Source organism: Pempheris klunzingeri, chromosome 10, assembly GCF_042242105.1.
Source record: "Pempheris klunzingeri isolate RE-2024b chromosome 10, fPemKlu1.hap1, whole genome shotgun sequence".
In the NCBI taxonomy this organism is placed as follows: Eukaryota; Metazoa; Chordata; class Actinopteri; order Acropomatiformes; family Pempheridae; genus Pempheris; species Pempheris klunzingeri.
The window spans coordinates 8,582,170-8,601,260 of NC_092021.1; the positions used below are offsets into that span (position 1 = coordinate 8,582,170).

General features: G+C 40.7%; 1 protein-coding gene across 3 annotated transcripts in view; it reads left to right on the forward strand.

The window, feature by feature from the left end:
* Nucleotides 1-6,617: 6,617 nt before the first annotated feature.
* obsl1b (obscurin like cytoskeletal adaptor 1b) overlaps nucleotides 6,618-19,091 on the forward strand; it is a 31,681-nt gene continuing 19,207 nt past the window's right edge. For 2 of the 3 annotated variants that reach the window (XM_070838714.1, XM_070838715.1), the window contains exons 1-9: nucleotides 6,618-6,820; nucleotides 8,634-9,752; nucleotides 11,110-11,379; nucleotides 11,826-12,086; nucleotides 12,235-12,546; nucleotides 12,680-12,946; nucleotides 13,160-13,435; nucleotides 13,623-13,898; nucleotides 18,749-19,024. In XM_070838714.1, coding sequence (XP_070694815.1) covers nucleotides 8,738-9,752; nucleotides 11,110-11,379; nucleotides 11,826-12,086; nucleotides 12,235-12,546; nucleotides 12,680-12,946; nucleotides 13,160-13,435; nucleotides 13,623-13,898; nucleotides 18,749-19,024 — 2,953 coding nt within the window. In that variant the 5' untranslated portion in view covers nucleotides 6,618-6,820; nucleotides 8,634-8,737. The remainder of the gene's footprint in view (nucleotides 6,821-8,633; nucleotides 9,753-11,109; nucleotides 11,380-11,825; nucleotides 12,087-12,234; nucleotides 12,547-12,679; nucleotides 12,947-13,159; nucleotides 13,436-13,622; nucleotides 13,899-18,748; nucleotides 19,025-19,091) is intronic. The other variant, XM_070838716.1, reaches the window with a different exon arrangement.

Below are 19,091 nucleotides of genomic sequence, written 5' to 3' on the forward strand. Positions count from 1 at the left end.
ATTAGAATAGAGGGAAAGGAGGATACCGCTGAATATAGGCACTGAAAGATAATAAATCTGCACTTCTAGGCAGAGGTACAAACAAAAAAACAAGTGAATTCATCAGTTTAATGGTGCTTCCTTGACACGTCGAAGGTATGACTACCTTCTTTATGTCCTCCTTGAGCATACAGCATATGGTGAGTTTGTTATCATAGGGAAAGGCATTGGGTTCAGTCCCCTGGCGCTATAGCCCTCTGCTGTATTAGTGGGTCTATCTGCAGGCCTCCAGGCGACTGTCTGAACACGTCCGCAGCTCTGTGAATGTCGGCTTTGCTCACATTCCAATGTCAGGGGAAAGAAAGGCAAAAGTTGCTGTTAAATGTGATGTAGCAGTGTAACCTCACAGAGAGCAGGGCGGGACGCTTTCCACAACTAGCACTGTGTGCTGCAGCTCTGTAATGAAAACACACCTTCAGTTATGTGTCACATTCATGATAAGAGTTTGTCCTTTGACAAGGGGTGTCAATGGAAGACACACTGCATGATCACAGGGTAGCAAAAGTAAAATGTGAACGTATTTAGTGATTGATTTATTATTTTAATCAGTTCAACATGCTTTAGAATACCCGCAGCAACCCCAGTTGTCTTGATAGTAGCGACAGTGCCAACTCCGCTCTGAGGTGTAGCGCTCCAAGTCCTCACAGCTGCTCAATGGAAACAAACCTAAAACTTAAAGCTTGTGCTTTGAAGGTAAATGGAGTAACAAGATATCTTGTTTTACCATCAAGTATTCTTCTAACCTAAGGATGATTTGATTTGTCCACCAAGGTATATTGTCACACTTAAATACACACTTTTTGTTCCTTCCATATCAAAAGCTACAGCAGACTGCACTCATAAATGGTTCAGAGGAGCTCACTGTCCAGGTCCTGATGGCCTAAATGAGCTTAAGTGTGTTTTCTTGACAGAGTCACTGTGGACGATACAGTGTTTGTAACCAGGCGGTGCAGCTGATCCTGTCAACACTGGTTAGATTTAAAAGCTTCACACCCTTTTCTAGTCCGGTGATTTACTGGTCTTGTGATAGGTGACGGCTTTACTCGAGTTTGTTTTCCATCATAATTTCAGCGCAGCTTTTTTTCTGAGCGTTTATCAATGCGAGCAATTTAATGGATGGGTGTTTGGGAATGTGAAAACCCAGAGGAAAACTTTGCTATGGATCTCCAGCTAGAAATAAGAGGAAGCCACCGCTGAATTTTCAGTACGGACATTGTGGCTGAGTCTAACAGACCGAAGAGGATGTCGTCAGAGGAAACTATAAAGAGAAAAGCAGAGTGACCGAGCAAGAAGTCAGACTCTTGAAGTGGCTTTTAGATGTTGGTGAGACAAACGCAGACGGGTCGTTCTTGCTGATGGATCTACATGTAACGTTTTCACCTCAACAGATCACAGTCACATTCAGGGATTATTTGTTATAACACACCCAACGCTGACACACACACTGTTTCAGAGGGTTAGGGCTCTCTCTCTCTTTCCCCATCACAGGTGAGGCAAACGAGGGGAAGGTGGAACTCTTCCTCCGCCTCCACTTCATCCTCCACCAGAAGTCCCTCGACTAATCAACTCTTTATGACCAGATGGTTACACGTTGCCTTCCCTCTGTGTACACCAAGCGAGGCTCCTGTCGATGACTCTGCTCCAGCTCCTGGTTGCAGGCTGAATCTGAGCGTAGCGCTGATTCTCTGGTACCACTACACCGCCAGAGAGGAAGCAATCTAAAGGTGAGTCTCTATGGCTGTGTTCACTCTCCAGTACTATTTATATGACGTCAAATAGAGTGTGTAGTGCTTTCCAACTGCAGTATGTGGTGTGAGCTTACTGGACATACACAACCGGCCCAAAATGCATTCAGCTCCTTGGCTCACAGCGTCCTCCAATCATACGTCACAGAGTTCAAACCCCATAATCCACTTACGTGTTGAAAGCCCAGAGCCTGGTGACTGTTTTGACATCTAACACTTGGTGATTATGATAGACCCTGATTGAGAAATTGGCTGAAAATGTTTTTTAAAAAGGTGGTTTCTCTGGTTTGGAGGGTTTAAAGGTAGGGTAAAGTTAGGGCCAGGCTGTGGGTCAAGGGTGTGGAGGAGGGGGTGTGTGGGTGGCGTCAGGAGCTTAGAGGAACCTGTTGGATAGCGTACGTTCATGGTTACAATCTCCAATAGCGCCAGCAGGGCATTTTCTTTACAAATAAAGCTCTTACTTAAAAGGCATTTGAAATGTATTATGTGACAGATCAATGAGAAACTGAAGTTTCTCTGTAGATCCTGTTAACTCAAGAGAGAGTAAAATACGCAGAGTTTATATCACTGAGAAACATCTTTTGGATCTGTTATCTCAGTGCAGATCTGAGGCTGAGACAAGAGGAGGTCTATTTCTGAATGTCGAGTATGAGCGAATGGTCAAAATCTCATATTGATGTTAAATTTAGCTCACCTATGTCCGGGAGAAGTAGACTGGACAAAGACAAATCTTACTTTGAATTTCCCTTTCCTCTGAGAAATCTTTCCACTGGGAACTGTTTTAACTCAAATGAGTTTTGTCGAGAGGACAAGCTGAGCTAGAAACTGTTCTCAAGACCCATAAGTCTGAAGCCTTGAGCTAAAAAGGCAAACATCAATTCAAACATTTCTGCATATGTTCAGTATATATTACAGTGAAGGTATCAGGCTGATGGTGCATTTTGAGACCTGCACCAACAGCTGCAGCTTATGAAATAGTTTCCTTGTCCTGAAGAAACAGGTTTGGGATGAAGGTGAGATTTAATTTCTTTTACTCAATTTGGTATTCTTGATTTTGCCCTGAGGGAAAAGTCTAATACCTTTTAAGTATGACAACATTTTGCCTTGATGTGGTAAACACAAACCCCTTTGTGCTGTTAGTCCACGGCCAAAATATATTAAATTATATTATATACTTTTCAGTTCAGGCTATGTGAGTTCTGAAAACAGCCCTTTCAGTTGTTACTCGTTTGAAAGCGTTTCATAACCAGCTTCAGGGGTCTGAGTTATATCACGTTACTTCCAACAGCTGAAATTAGGGAGGAGGGAGCGTGTGTGGAGCCATTTAACAGCTGAAGGGACAGCCCATGCTGAGACCAGGTCCCACAATCACACAACAGCCTCACACACTGAGACACTGAGGCCCATGTGCTGTCAGGATCTAATAGTGCCTTCTGGCTCCAGGAGAAGAAGAAAAAAAAATACTGATACTGGATACTGGAGTTGTACTTGCACACATGACTCATCCACATATACCGTACATACTGCAAATAAACTTGTGAGTTTAATTAAAACACAGCGGTTTGCTACCTTGACTGCAGATTAGTGAAAAGGCAGAATAATTTATGTTACCCATGACATTTATATGTAAATATATGAGAAGCTATTACCATTTTCAGCCACTCTGTGCTTCTACTCTACTACATTTCAAAGGTAAATATTTCACTTTTTACTCTACTACACATATTTAACAGCTATTTTTACAACATTAGATAGTTTACATTGTGATCAACTTAAAAAATATGATATGTATTGATAGAGATTAAACTTCCCAACAGTTTACACCAGTGGTTCCCAACCAGGTATACACATGCCCTTGTGGTGCTTGGGATGCTCGCGGGGAACATGGAAAGGTTGAGGATTGCAATTTACTTCCAAAATAGTAATACATTTATTTCCAAAATAATAGGGAAACATTTCAATTAGTTTCATAGGCCCATTGCTAAAACGGTACATGTACCACAACTAGTTTCCCTCATGCAGTTGTCAACTGTTACACTACCCTGTGAAGGGGTCACCACACATGTTAAAACTGCATGCAGACCAGCTAGGGGTCAAACATGAATAACTGGCTCAAGTGCCCAGTTGCTGTCACCCCAGATTCATGTTTAGGGGAGCCAGGTGACAAAAGGAAAAAAGGCACTGAGCCCAAACACCAACAGCTCAGTGAAAAATATATTTTGAATTCATGGAGTTAAGGTGGTTGATTTCATTCAGTCCAAGCAAATGAATCAAATGACTACACCGTTTTAAAATCCTTGTCATGACAGCGGCTGAGAGCAGAAACAGCTAGTGGTTCATACTGATGTTGTATCTACTTATTTGTGAAGTGACCTTGTTACTCGAATCAAAACCAAGCAGAGGAACAGGCTGAATGTGCAGATAAGAGCTGATGCCACACTGCCCCCAGAACGACCAAAGCTTATAAAAAGCCAAAGTTTCTCATTTAAGCTCAGGTGTTGAGAAGGAGTTGAAACTGCTACTGGGTGAGTCTGAATATTATCATTTTTCATTCACAATAAGTGGAAATTAAAACCAGTTTTGGCAGATAAGTTTAAGGTGAGTTTGATGGGACACATTTCTGGGGAATCACCAACATGCATGAGTGAGGGGATGCTTGATCAACAGTGCAATGCAGGAAGTAGCACTGATCTCTTACTTCACACTTATTTATTCTTTGCATTGGCTTCGTGTGTATTCGCACGTGTCTGGAGATTTAATTTATAAATGAGGTCATGCTACCTTGTGCGTAAATTTGCACAGCATCCATCTTAATTGGGGAGACTTATTTCATCCATCCACAGCCCATCTGCTATTAATCAAAATGACTGAGATTTTTTATGACCTAATCTGCGGATTAAGCGTAATGGTTACGAGGAGAACTGCAATGCACACATCACCAAGTAGTGACAGTGTTAACAACGCTCATGGGTGTTATAAATAGTCTAATATTGCGGTGTGTATGTTAAGGAAAAATGGGGGCGGTCTAGGTGAAAATTTCCAGGCCTGAATTTGTTGGCAGTGCAAACTTGGCATCAGCTTTTTATTCCTTGTAGTAGAGTGTAGATCCGCTCATCCCCAGTGTCACTTCACTGTTCAGCTTTTAAGTATTACAAAAAAAAGGTCACAGATTATGTAGCTTCTGTCTATGTCTGTTCTGATGTGGTCGACGTTCACCATTGACTGGAATTAGTTTGCTCAGTGCCAATTTCATGTAGCATAAAAATAGTCATAGCCAATACATTATTGGAGGGGACAATTTGATACTTTCTGAGCAGTGTATTTTGCTTAGGCGCCAACCTCAGTGCCTTTTGATGTGCTTATAGATTGTCAGCTTTTCCTTTGCCTCTCCATTAATTTTTGTGGCACAATGCGCATGCACAGGCAACCTTATGCTGTACATAACCTGGGTTGGTACACAAATTATCTTGTGCCAACCTGTTGCTGCTCTGGATAAAAATCATAGCTAAAAATACTGACAATTAATTGATCTGCAGATTAACTCATATAGAACAATGAGAATTTGATGTGGCTTGAATTCGGCATTTTGTGAAATGTGATGTGAAAACCTGTGATAATAAAACAACACAAAATTCTATTTCAAGAACAAAATTAAATGGAAAAAGGTGCTATTTTTGTTAATGGAAAAATAGTTTTAATCAAAAAATTAAAAGCCAATAAAAATGGTCTGTTTTTTTTATTACTGACAATTCCTTTTATTATTGTTCCTTTTTAGACTGAGGAATAAAGAGGTCTATGTACATTCAGGTAGTTTAATTTTTCATTTGAAACCAAAAATGGAAAACCATATTTGTTTTACCTTTTTGAATAGAAGGATGAAGAAAGGCAAACAGGTGACACAGGAGTAAAAGTAAAATAATAACAGAAATAATAATAATAATGATAATAAGTCAAAATAAAAGTCAAGAGGCTATTTGCATGAAAATAAACCAAAATTGTCAAGGGGGCTAAAAGTGTTTTGTCTCTCTCTCTCATTATTATTGAGTTGTATTTGCTGGTAAATATAGACCTGTTGAGGTTAACAGTCTTTAAGAACCATAAACCAACATCAGCTCATCATTTCATTTGTTCTTTGCTTTTTGTTTTTAGTTATTTAGTACCTTTTAATATTTACCAGCAAAATAAGAAAGCAAGTTCCACTTTATGTTGCTTTCTTATTTTGCTGGTAAATATTAAAAGGTACTAAATCTCTCTTATTATTATTGAGTTGTATTTGCTGGTAAATATAGACCTGTTGAGGTTAACAGTCTTTAAGAACCATAAACCAACATCAGCTCATCATTTCATTTGTTCTTTGCTTTTTGTTTTTAGTTATTTAGTACCTTTTAATATTTACCAGCAAAATAAGAAAGCAACATAAGGTGGAACTTGCTTTCTTACTGCCGTACAGGGTAATACTCCACTGGGAAGGACTGCAAAACTTGCAAACAAATGTTAGAGATTTAATTAAGGTGAGCTTTAAAATCTTTTAAGACCAGAAGCTTGCTCTTCTCCTTAGATTTTTATTGCAAAGCCTCAAGTAAGCTAAGCAGTCTGCATGCACAGGCCACCTGAACTATCTTTAGCCCCTGCTGGCAAGTGAATGGAAGTGCCTGACTTATCTTCACTGCTGTCATCGAGGCAGCCAGTATTTTTAGGGGACAGCAGCAGCTGCAAAAGCATTTAATGGTATTCCATGAACAATGACACTTGGGGTGTCTAAGTCCTGAGCGACACAGAGATTGGGGGACCACTCTGGAGTTGTTAAACGGGAAGCTGTTGTGAATACGGAAGTTCAGTTTTCTAATCCTCCTACCTATCTATAAAGATGTACCGGAGCAGAACTTGGGACCTTTGAGGAGAGCATGTGTCTGAATCTGAAGTCAACTTGGGACATTACTCAGCCTTCAGGAGACGAGTGGCATTGCTTCTTACCTCGAAGAGAGATCGCAAGTGCGGAATGTATGTTGGCGGTCGTTCCCCGCGACTGAAGCGAGGTAGGTCATGTGAGGGGTACACAGCACAGCTTCACAAGGGGCAGAGGTCATTCCAATTAAATCAGACAAGTAAACACAGGGGTTAATCTCCTCTCTTTAAACCTCCGGAGGGAATATTGAAGATACTCATAATGTACTGTCCAAATTGTGTTCATAATACATCTTGAAATGTTAAACAGAGATTTTATGCAATTTCTAAAATGAATGTAAAAACCCAGTTATATCAAATAATACAATCAACAGTTATACAAAATAGTTTCACATCAATATTCACTTTAATTTTAATTTTAAAAATTCAGTTCAATTATAACTTATCTTGATATATAAATATGTAAATCAAACTCATTTTTCGGTGCAATCTTTAGGGTGAACTGGAAAAAAGTTTAGAAGTTTGATTTCTTCTTTAGTTGGCATGTATCTCATAATGAGAGGCAATATTTTTTGAAAAGTTTGAAAAGGTTTGAAAAAAAGATTGTTCAGTATTTGACCATTCGTTGAATTTTTGGTGTCTGTATAACATTTACAGAGCGTTTTTTTTGTTCATTAGGATTAATATGTTGTCGTAAAATGTTTCAGTAAAACCAAAAGCAGTCATGTAACGTAATATTATGATGGACAACCTCAAAAACACCAACTGGAGATTATCTTGTTTGAGACCTGGAACTTTATTTCCCACATCCAAGAAGACTAAGTTACAACACTCTTTGGGAGCTGTCCCAAACCACATAAATTTAGCATACTTTTAGAAGCTTATCGAGGCAATATTTTAGGCAAAAGATGACTACACAAATGATCACAGGGGGAGCATAATTTTCAGTAGAAGGGAGAAATTACAAGCTGTAGTAGAAACAATATTTCGGGGATTGACCAATTTATTTATGAATATGATGGGATTTAACAGTGACATTTAAAGAAAGAATTTCATAGCAGTGCTGCCAACAAAGGGTGTGATGAGGCTCAGCATATTTTGACTGCAAGGTCTCTTGGGTGGACAGACCATGATTTCAGCCAGTGTTTGTGTGAGCACGCGGGTTTCAGAGGCTTCTTTGTGATACCTGACACACACTCCCTTGCAGGTCTTTATTTAGGGCGTACTATATTAAGCACTTTCCCATTGAAATACAGCACCAGCTGTACTGGCTATGTGTTGTGGCTGCTGTTGCATTAGGATTAGGATGTTCCCTCTCTCTCTGCTAGCCTGTGTTTTTCTCTCATGCAGACAGATCTAATTCAATTAGCTCTAATAATCATACCATGCGTTTGTGCTGAAACACATGCACGTAAAGGGGGTGGAGGCTGAGTGTCTGAATGACCCAAGTTTTATTTTCCATTCCAAAATACTGCACAGTATAAAAGTTAATTTCCTTATTACAGGACGGCTAAAAGTATAACTTTAGTAATTTTATCATTATTATTATCTATACCGCTTATCCTTATGGGTTGTGGGGGATAGGAGACAGTCTCAGTTGACACTGGGCGAGTGGCGGGGTACATCCTGGACTGACAACCTTTCACGCTCACACACACCTATGGGCGCCTAATCTAACCTGCATGTCTTTGGACTGTGGGAGGAAGCTGAAGTACCTTGAGATAACCCACAAACTCCACAGAGAAAGCTTTAACCCTAACCCGAACTTGGAACGTTCCTGCTGTGAGGCAACAGTGTTAACCACCACACCACCATGTTGCCCCAGTTATTTCATACAAGGTTAAATTATCTGGATAAAACGTTAAATGTGTTAAAATGTAAAATATTATCTCACCAACTATAACACAAAATCTGTTTGAAGTAATTTGTTATTTCTTTTTTTAGAAATTTGCAGTGCAGAAGTTGGACCATCTTGTCCCAGTGAATAACTGCTTCTTAAACTATCCTGGACACTTTTAAGGTGAAGTGAGACTGACAAAGAAGCAGACATGGATGTGTTTGGTGGTGCACCACGTTTCTTGGCCTATCCAAGACCTGTGGTGGTACAAAGTGGAACTGATGCAGTCCTTAAGTGTCAAATTGGTGGTGACCCTAGGCCTGCAGTTATCTGGGAGCGAAACAATGAGAAGATTGACCCACAAGGACGATACAGGGTCTTTGAGGATGGAAATGTTTACAATCTCATCATTTCAGCTGTGACCACAGAGGATAGTGGCCAATACATATGCAAAGCAAAGAACAGCATTGGGGAAACATATGCAGCAGCCACACTGAAGGTGGAAGGTGAGGCACAAGAGATGGAGTTACGAGAGGAAAATAAGCCACGATTCCTTATAAAGCCCCTGTCCACTCGCGTCGGCCGTGGGGAAGATGCTGTCTTCTCTTGTAAGCTCTGGGGAAACCCACGACCAGAGGTTGTCTGGGAAAAGGATGGCAGGAAACTCAATGAAATATTTGAGAGCACACATTTCAGCGTGGGCTACCAGGACGGTGGATGGTTCCAGCTTAAGATCTTTAAGACTCGTGCACCAGATGGTGGTGTTTATACATGCAAAGCCAGGAATGAGTTCGGGGAAGCGTTGGCAGGAGCTGTGTTGCTCGTTGATGCAGGCCCAGGACATGAGGAAGAAGGAAATCGTAATGGCTACACAAATGGCCACTGGAAAGCCAATCAGGGAAAACAGAGGAGTGGTAGGCAAGTGCCAAACCGGCTTAAAGATGACACCTTGACCAAGTCAACTAAAGTGAAAATGTTTGCAGTGACAGAGGGTAAACATGCCAAATTCCGGTGTTTTGTGACTGGTAAACCCAAACCAGAAATAATTTGGAGGAAAGACGGGAGGCTGATACTGTCTGGAAGGCGTTATTTGTTATATGAAGACAGAGAAGGATACTTCACACTTAAAGTTCTTTACTGTAAGCAGAAGGATAATGGAGTTTACGTGTGTGCTGCATCGAATACTGCAGGGCAGACGCTCAGTGCCGTGCACCTCTCCGTAAAGGGTAAGTCAAGATATTTCAGTGGCTTCAGAGTTTTAACTTTGTAAAGTGTGATGCAATTCAGGCACAGAGTAAAGGCGGACACTGTTTCAGCCTGTGATGCACTTTGCAGTCAGTAAAGGAGTTGAGTGAGGTTGTGGTGTGGTGTGTGCACGGATCAGATTTCTATCCATTTGATGCTAGGATGATGTCAGAGAGATATCCTCAAAGAAGTACTCTGAGATCATTTATTGGGGAAGGGCCAGACAGAGAGGCCAACCTAAAAATGTATGCTGCAATATGCAGAAATCTTAAACATGTAAGCATTATGTATATATGATATTGTCCACATAGTTTGTTCATTAACTACAACAACAAACCGAATATTGAGTTAGTATGATGTTCTTTTTCAAACCTGTCTATCTTTCAAAATTTGACAATAGAATTATATACCTGAGTGATGTCAGATATATCAGTCAAGACGGAAGAGTGACAGAAGTGACCAATGCTTTCACAGTTTTAAGTATATGTCTTTGTATCATCAGTCACTTAGATTCATGAAAGAGCAGGTGAAATTGGAATTTAATCTGAGAGAAAAACAGCCAAAGTCCATCCGTTTGAGGTGGATTCCAACAGCAGTATGATGTCTGCAAAGCCACTTAGCTTATGAAAGGTCTTGGGGGTGGGGGTGGTGGGGGCATCCATGTGATCGAAGTCTTTAGGAAGGGGATCATATTCCTCACATGGCTCTGAGAAGTTCAAACTCATGGCACCAATTGAAAATATTGTCAATCAGAGACAAATAAAAGAACATTGACATAGGATTTATGGTCATTGGTGGCTTGTGAGTAGATTTAAAAGTGATTAAAATGGTAGATGTCATCAGTTGTGTAACTGGACTTGTTAAAGCATTAGTAAGATAAGGAAATGAAGAGCTTTCCATGTAGACTACTAAATACGGATCACATTCTTTTGTTTACAACTGTCTGGTACTGTCTGATGGTGTCAGTTACACACAGTTTATTTCCTATCTAACACCCCAATGTGTTAATGACCCCTCCATACCTCAACTAAATGAGCCACTTGTCTTGTGATTTTGCTCATCTTGTTTGCTTCACTGGAATTTACTGCCAAATATATTTCAATTCACAGTGTTTACTACAAGGACATAGATGATGTGCTGCGTGTGTTTTCACAGAGTTGTCTTACTTGAAGAATTTACGTTGATCAAGTAACACTAATGCCATTTGATGGATTGCAGTTATGGATTGCTACTAACATCTTTGATATTAACATCATCTAACCCTGGATTTTTAGGAGAAAACAGGAGACATCATCTTGGCTTAATCAAACCAATGTTCTTCTTCCTCCTATGTTCCAGATCCGCCTGTTCGGTTCAAGCAGCCTCTCATTGATCTAGAAGTATGGGAACGAGATTTGGCTGTTCTGGAGTGTGAAGTTCCAGAGGACTCTGTTCCCATCACGTGGTATCTGGAGGATAGACGACTGCAGCCAGGGGCCAAATATGGAATGGAGGAGTGGGGAACAAAACGGCGACTAACTATCCGAGACATCGGAGTTGATGACGATGGGATTTACCTCTGTGAGATGCCCGATGGGGGAAGAAGCATTGCAGAGGTAGCCGTGAAAGGTAAATTAGCATAGAGTAAACTGTTAAATTTATGTGTATCAATAATCATTATTTGTGATTATCAAAAGCAGTCGATCAAGTTGATCTGACTCAAATATTGGATTTTGACATGTAAGACCACTGCTCACTGTGCATGTCTGACCAACAGTCAGTGTTTCTTTCAACCATGACCCCAATCATTCCCTAGCCCTAATCAATAGGTTAATTAATATAACCATGATGCTGAAGGCCATATAATCCTCTTACCAAAGTAGTTATTTTAACCAAAACAATGGTCTTTCCCTAATTCTAATAAAGTTGTTTTATTTTGCTCAAGCATGGCTCCTTTTTGTCGTTCTGATGAGTAATTACAAACACAGACTTTGTGGTTTCATTTGAAGAGCTTGCGGTTCATGAAATTATCAAAATAAGTCACTCTTGCCTAAAAGTCTACACTTTTCTTGCAGGGACAATTTTGCGGAAACTTCCAAGAAAAGTGGATGTTTTGGAAGGAGAAAATGCAGCCTTTTGTGTTGAAGTGGAAAAAGAAGAAATGGACATACATTGGTATAAAGATGGCGGAGAGCTGCGTGAAACACATCAGACCATCCTTAAGTCCTTTGGTCGAACTCACATCCTGGTTTTCGTCAATACAATGCCCCAAGACTCTGGCCTTGTGACTTTCCTTGTTGGTAGATCCAAGACTTCCTCTCAGCTAAGAGTGAAAGGTGGGTTTCCTCATTTGTAATATTCCAAATGCAATATTTGCACAGTTTTTTTATTGAGATCAATTAGTTGCTTTTGAAATTGATAAACATGTATCAGTTATTCCAATCCAAAGGGACATTGATGCATGATGGGTTTCTCCTGTTTCAGCGGCCAGACATTGTCCTCCCAGTTGTCCCGTGGGTGTGCAGATCAACACAGAGCGTGCTAATGCTGCTCTTCTCTCATGGGTTCCTGCACAGGACTCACGAAAGAATCCTCCATCTGGATATGTTCTTGAGCGACAGGAAGTAGGCACCGGCTCACAGGAATGGCTACAATGCCTGACCACAGACTCCGCAACCTCTGTGGAGATACTTGGTGACAGCGTACCTTGTGAAGCGGATTATCGATTTCGTATTTGCAGTGTAAACAAATATGGAAAGAGCAACAATGTGGAGTTCCCAAGAGCTGTTCACTTGGGTAAGTTCAGTTATATTAAAACAACTGCGCTAAGCTAATATTATGAAACTTTTCTCTTGATTGATGATATATATAACAGATCTATTGTGGATATTCCATGCCAAATCTTTTATAAAGTTGTTTTCTTTTCCAGTTCCAGTAGCCAGAATACAAGCTCCCTTACAGGATGCCTTGGTGCCAGAGGGACAAGATGCCCTCTTCTCAATTGAGCTCTCTGCTTCTGTTATCGGTACATGGTTCTTAAATGGTACTCAGCTTCAGGAGGATGAACATTATTCCATGCGTCGGTCACGAACACACCAATCTCTTCGTATTCGAGGAGTATGTGATACAGACAATGGAGCTGATATCACATTTATTGCCTATGGCATCCGGGACTCTGCAGCACTGTACATTCAAGGTAGGCTTGGTCGGCCCAAGATTTACTGTGTTTTTTGTTTTAACTGAAATGTGGTATGATAAATGTGCAAAAATTGTTTGACACCAACAATGCAAGATGATGCTAACAATGACACTAACACACTGTATCCGTTAGTTCATTGTCCTGGATGATGAGAATCAGTGATGTAAAAAAAAAAAAAAAAGTTCTCATTGTTTTTTTTAAAATTTGCAGCTCCTCTTGTGAAGTTTTCATCACTGTCAGAAATGGATCGAAACAAATTTGTAGAAATTGGGAACCCCATTGTGCTCTACTGTGAGCTGTCAGACCCTGCAGCTCCAGTGCACTGGTACAAGAATGGGGTGGAATTACAAACAATGGAGGGTCTTCAAATCCAATCAGAGGGCACCATGAGAAGAATTGTCATCCAATCAGCAGAGTTCTCACATTCAGGAGTGTATTGCTGTGATGCCATTGATGACGTCATCAGGTTCAATGTGGAAGTAGAGGGTGAGTGGAGTGACTTTCTTACAGTACTGGTGTCTTTACCACTATATACCACTATACTGGAGACTAACCATCTTTATTGTCACATTATGCCCCTTTTTCTTATCTTTTTTTTTTTTTAATTTAAATGCCTTTAGTTTTCTCATAAAGTCTGACTTAACCATCCATTCAAATATCTAAATATCCATAGCCCCACCTGTGAGGTTTTCAGCAATTCCAGATGCTGAGAGGAACAAAACCATCCAAAGAGGCTGCCCCATTGTTTTACAATGTGAGCTCTCAGATCCTTCTGCCCAGGTGCACTGGTACAAAGATGGGTCAAAGCTCCATCCTCAGTCTGGAGTAGATATTCTAACAGACGACTTGGCGAGAAAACTGATTGTCCATTCAGCAGAATTTTTCCACTCTGGGTTATACTGCTGCAAGACAAAGGGTGGCACCATCACGTTCAGTGTGGACATCAAAGGTGATTTCTTTTTTGTTAAGCAATGTAAAACATTAACAAGCTCCTCCCCAGCAAAGCAACTAACTCTGATGACACTTTTGTTTGTTGTCTGTTGCCTTTCTTCTTAGCACTTATTGAAAGTGCAGCTAAGCTGTCACCTTTTATTTGACTTCATTGCAGCATGTTAGTTTAGTTGTCAGTAAGCAGATTATGAATATGAATATTTTTAAGGTTAAGGTCTTAAGGTTAATTTAAGGTTGACATAAGATCTAAACATATCTATAGCTCCACCTGTGAAGTTCTCAGCAATTCCTGAAGAACTGAGGACCAAGTCCATCGAAGCAGGCTGCCCTATTGCACTCCAGTGTGTGGTGTCGGATCCTGAGGCCCATGTTGGCTGGTACAAGGATGAAACGCTGCTCATTTCAAACTCTGGCTTAGAAATCCACTCAGAGGGCAACACAAGGACATTAATTGTTCAGACTGCAGAGCTGTGCCACTCTGGTGTGTACAAATGCACCACACAGGATGATACCATGGAGTTTCAAGTGGAAATTAAAGGTGACTTTACACTTTTTATCTTTTGCGTTAATACTGTAACCCTACTTCCTCTTTCTAGATGCCACTAATAATCCTTGCTTCTACTGTATGTGGTTTGAAGAACTGTTTCATGCACATAACCAGAACTTTTAACGCACTAGGTAATTATTATTTATAATCATTTGTTTTGCGACTGCTGTGTCCTGAATTGAAAGTCTCCAAAGCCGTTTTTGCAAGGTATCCATGTCCACAGTCTTAATTTTATTTAGCTGTCCTAAATTCCCAATAGCTTTACCAGTGGCGTGCTCTACTAAATTTGACGTTGAGAGAACCAAGTCATTTGAAGCGGGCAAACTTTTGGAGCTGGAATGTGAGGTTGCAGACTCCACTGTGCCTGTCTGCTGGTACAAAGATGGCGCAAAGCTCATCCCGCAGAATGGTTGGGATATACACAGTAATGGCACACTGAGGAAGCTCATTATCCCATCCGCTGAGCTCATGCACTCAGGGCTATACAGCTGTGAAACCTCTGATGACACAATCCACTTCACTGTGGATATCAAAGGTGATTGTTTTTTTTAATTTGTTGAATCCACAGAGCAAATCCTAGAGCTTTCTGGAGACTAGATGTAACTAACATTTCCAATATGCTTATCTGTCTGTCTGTGTTCAAGTGGTGTTTTGTGTGAAGTTGTAACTGTTTCTCAAATCGTGGTAAGATTAATCTCTACTGACAAAATCTTTGTAATCCTTGAAAGGTTTTTCTCCTATAATTTGGCCATATAACAGATTAGTTCCCTGTTTGGGAGAGCTGAACCTATAACCCCTTTCTTAATCAGAGTGTAGATATGCACTGTAAAGTCCACATTTATAACATGAATCATCATCTTTAGCATCAACGTTGCCGTTGTCGCCCTCACCAGAGGTTGTGGAGGCACAGTCACTTGAAGCACCCTGTCCGACTGAACCACCATGTGAAACCACAGACCCTGCTTTCCAGGTGTCATGGCAGAGGGACAAAGAACAGGATTCTGATAGAGAGCCTGATTTTGAAATGGGAGTCATCAAGAAGACCCTTGTTATTGAACCAACTCATCCTTCAAACTCTGGAGCATACTATTGTGCAACAGCAGATGATGTTGCACAATTAATTGTAAAAGCACAAGGTGATTTTGTTTTTGTGTTTTATATTTTAGTTATGTCTAACTCTTTGTTAGTCTGTCTTCTTATTTGTTGTTACAATGCAGAGCTAACATCTGTGAAAGTTTTCACAATATCTTTTTAAGTCTAAATTTGAGGGTTATGTACGCTGAAATAATCCCCATAATGATTGTCTGTAGTGCCACCTCTGACATGTCTGCTTGGTCCTGATGTTGAGGAGACCAAGTCTGCTGAAGCTCACTGCCCCATTGTTCAGCAGTTTGAGATTTCCGATCCCATTGCCAAAGCCTGTTGGTACAAGGATGGAACCCAGATCTACCCAAAAAAGGAAGCTGACTGTGAACCACAGAGCAGCAGCCCAGCCTTACCCCTCCAGTCACATGACTTGCCTGGTGATGGGAGGTTTGGCTGCGAAACATCTGGTGATGCACAGTTTAATGTGGACATGAAAGGTGGTGTTCCACATCGTACCTGCACAATTAAGAAACAATTTAGTTACAATCATGAAGCCATTACCCAGCTCATTGTTTTCTTTTTTGGCTTTGTCCAAACAGCAGAGCAGTGTCACTATGGTGACGAGATTGGTGAGATAGCTGATGCATCTGCCCAGTACACTGTGGATGTCAAAGGTGATTTGATATATTTCAACATCAGCCATCCATGTTAACCCAGCACATAAATGCCACTAACGATAGTGGTGTATTTTACTGTTAGCGCAATCATTCATCTGAGGCATCTGTCATGTTTTTTGTTTTTTTTGTCCTTAAGAAAATTGCTTTTTGTCACATTGAATCCCGGACTCATGCCATTTCCTGCAGTTTTTTGCTCTTAATCCAATGTGGATGTTTTTAGTAGCTTAGTAGCTGCTCTTCATACTAACATATATGTTGTGTTTGTCAGTTAATTCTTCATTTTAACAGCCATCTTTGCTTGTAATAAGCAGCTTGCAACTCTTTCAGTCCATCTTATGTCTTGTTCATCAATCATCAGGTCCTCTCATTCACATTGCTGCCCTGAACCTCCCACCGTTGCAATGACAACGAATTCTTATCAAAGAAAAGAAAATTAATGTACTTTTTAGGTTTTTAAGATGGTGTACAAACTGGTGGTATAACAGTACTAGGAGACAGTTGAAGTGGGGAATATAGGAGCTCAATCTCAGACCAGACCTGGTCGACCCTCTTGTTTGTCTTTGCAATGAATTATCCCATAACTCCATTCTAACCCACGCTGATGTAAAATTCTGTTATGAGAAGAAGTATTGAGACCATCAACCAATGAAAACCTTTCTCTGTGTACATCACAATGCTTATAGCTACATCGCCATGGCTCTCTTCTGACCAAGCAAAGAGGAGGTCCACTGAAGAGGCTTATCCTGTTGAAGTTGACTGCATGTCCTCAAAAAGCAATTCTGGCATCTTCTGTGGCACGAGAAGAGAGACACTGACAAACGAAGAACATTCCTGGCATTTACCGAATTCTCAGGCAACATGTGAATATGCAACCGATTGGAATGCAACTAAACAGCTACAAGAGCTCTCCGACAATCAACAAACAACAAAAACCCAATTGCCGGTGTACTGTAACTCTGTAAAGCCAACAATAATGCAGTCTGACATACAATATCACACTAAATCACCCACAGAGCCACAAGGTGAGGAATTTATTTACTATGTGCAGCATGCAGAAGCCCCACCTGAAGAGCTTGATAGCTCCCAGCAGACAACTGACCAAACAGATGAAATTTGTAATTTTCTACAAACTGCAACTATTGGAACAGAGGAATCCACTCTCAGTGCTCTAATTGTCCAATCAGAGGAGCTACATACCTCAATACAGATGGCGACTGCCCAGTCAAAGCTAGGTGACCTCCTACAGACTTCAACTGCCCAGTCAGAGCAACCTACTAACCACTTAGAAATTTCAGTCAAATCAGACAAGCTCTGTAACTCCTTAAAAACTTCAACTCTGCAGTCAGCGGAGCCATTTAAGTCTTCTCATACTTCAGTTGTCCAATCAGAGGAGCCCTTTGAATCATCATATACTGCAACTGTCCAACCAGAGGAGCCCTTTGAATTGATATATACAACAACTGTCCAATCAGAGGAGCCCTTTGAATCATCATATACTACAACTGTCCAATCAGAGGAGCCTTTTAAATCCGTAAAGACTGCAGCTGTCCAATCAGAGCAGCTCTGTAGCTCCAAACAAATGCCAGCTGCCCCGTCAGAGAAGCTTCTTAACTGCTTACAAACTGAAACTGTCCATTCAGAGGGGCCCTGTAACTTCCTGTGGACTGAGACTAACCGACCAGTGGAGTTAAACAGACCCCTAAAGACATCAGCTGTCAGCTCGGTCAATGACTTCCCTAACACTGCATTCCTTCATTCATTGGACTGGTGTAACTTTAAAAAGGCAGAAATCATCCAACAAGAGGAGAATTACAACTTGCTACAGTCCACACTGGATGACAATCACACAGGACAAGCAGTACCTACCCATACAGAGGTGCTGTATCAGTCCATGCAGGCCACAGTAGTCAAAGCAGAGTGTTGTCACACCATGAAGGCCATAGAAGACCAAGTAGACAACAAATTTAACTCTGAGGAAAGATCATCTACAGAGTTTGCAGACCCTCACTATGTCAAGCAGGCTTCTACTGTCCAATCAGAAGAGATCTATCTATCACGGATATGTGACAGTCACTGGAGTGACAGTGTCACTACAAATAAGGTGGCTGTTGAAGGTGATTTAAATGGTTAGCATTATCAAATAAAAAATGGACGGGCACAATGTTGACATTGTGTAAAATGAATAGATTGCTTTTAGCAATCCTTGACATTTTGACAATTTCTACATTTACTTGACTTTGTTCACACTAAATCTACTTTGGTGGTCAATGTAAATGTACTTTGAGCTTGGGTGGTCTGTGAGGAATATTAAAAATAGGGAAAAGAGTAAATAAGCTTCAAATCCTAACTTGAATGCCTAGTTATCTCAAATCTAACCAAAGATACCTATCTTTTAGTAAGACTTATTTTAACTCTTAAGATTTATTGGCATGACTAATCTTGATTTGAGATTTTGCCCTTCTGTTGTTTGAAAGCATAATTTTTGGTGATGGTAATGGTGATACAATTTTCTCTTGATGTTACCTTAAACATCCCCAGCTCCGCCTGTGAAAATTACAACACTTTGTGAGGCAGAGAGGAACAAGTCTGTTGAAGTTGGTGAACCCCTAGTGCTGCAGTGCGAGATATCAGATCCTAACGCTCAAGTTACTTGGTACAAGGATGGAATAAAACTACGTGAAGCAGCTGAGCAGGACATGCTGGCAGAGGGTTCCATAAGAACACTGGCTTTCCAGTCAGCGATGCCGTCCCATGCAGGGATTTACAGCTGCAAGACAACAGATGATGCAATGCAGTTTCATGTGGATGTTAAAGGTGACAAAAGCTCTTTTCATCTGCTCTGCAAATAGATCATAGTCAGTGTAAAGTGCATCCAACTGTT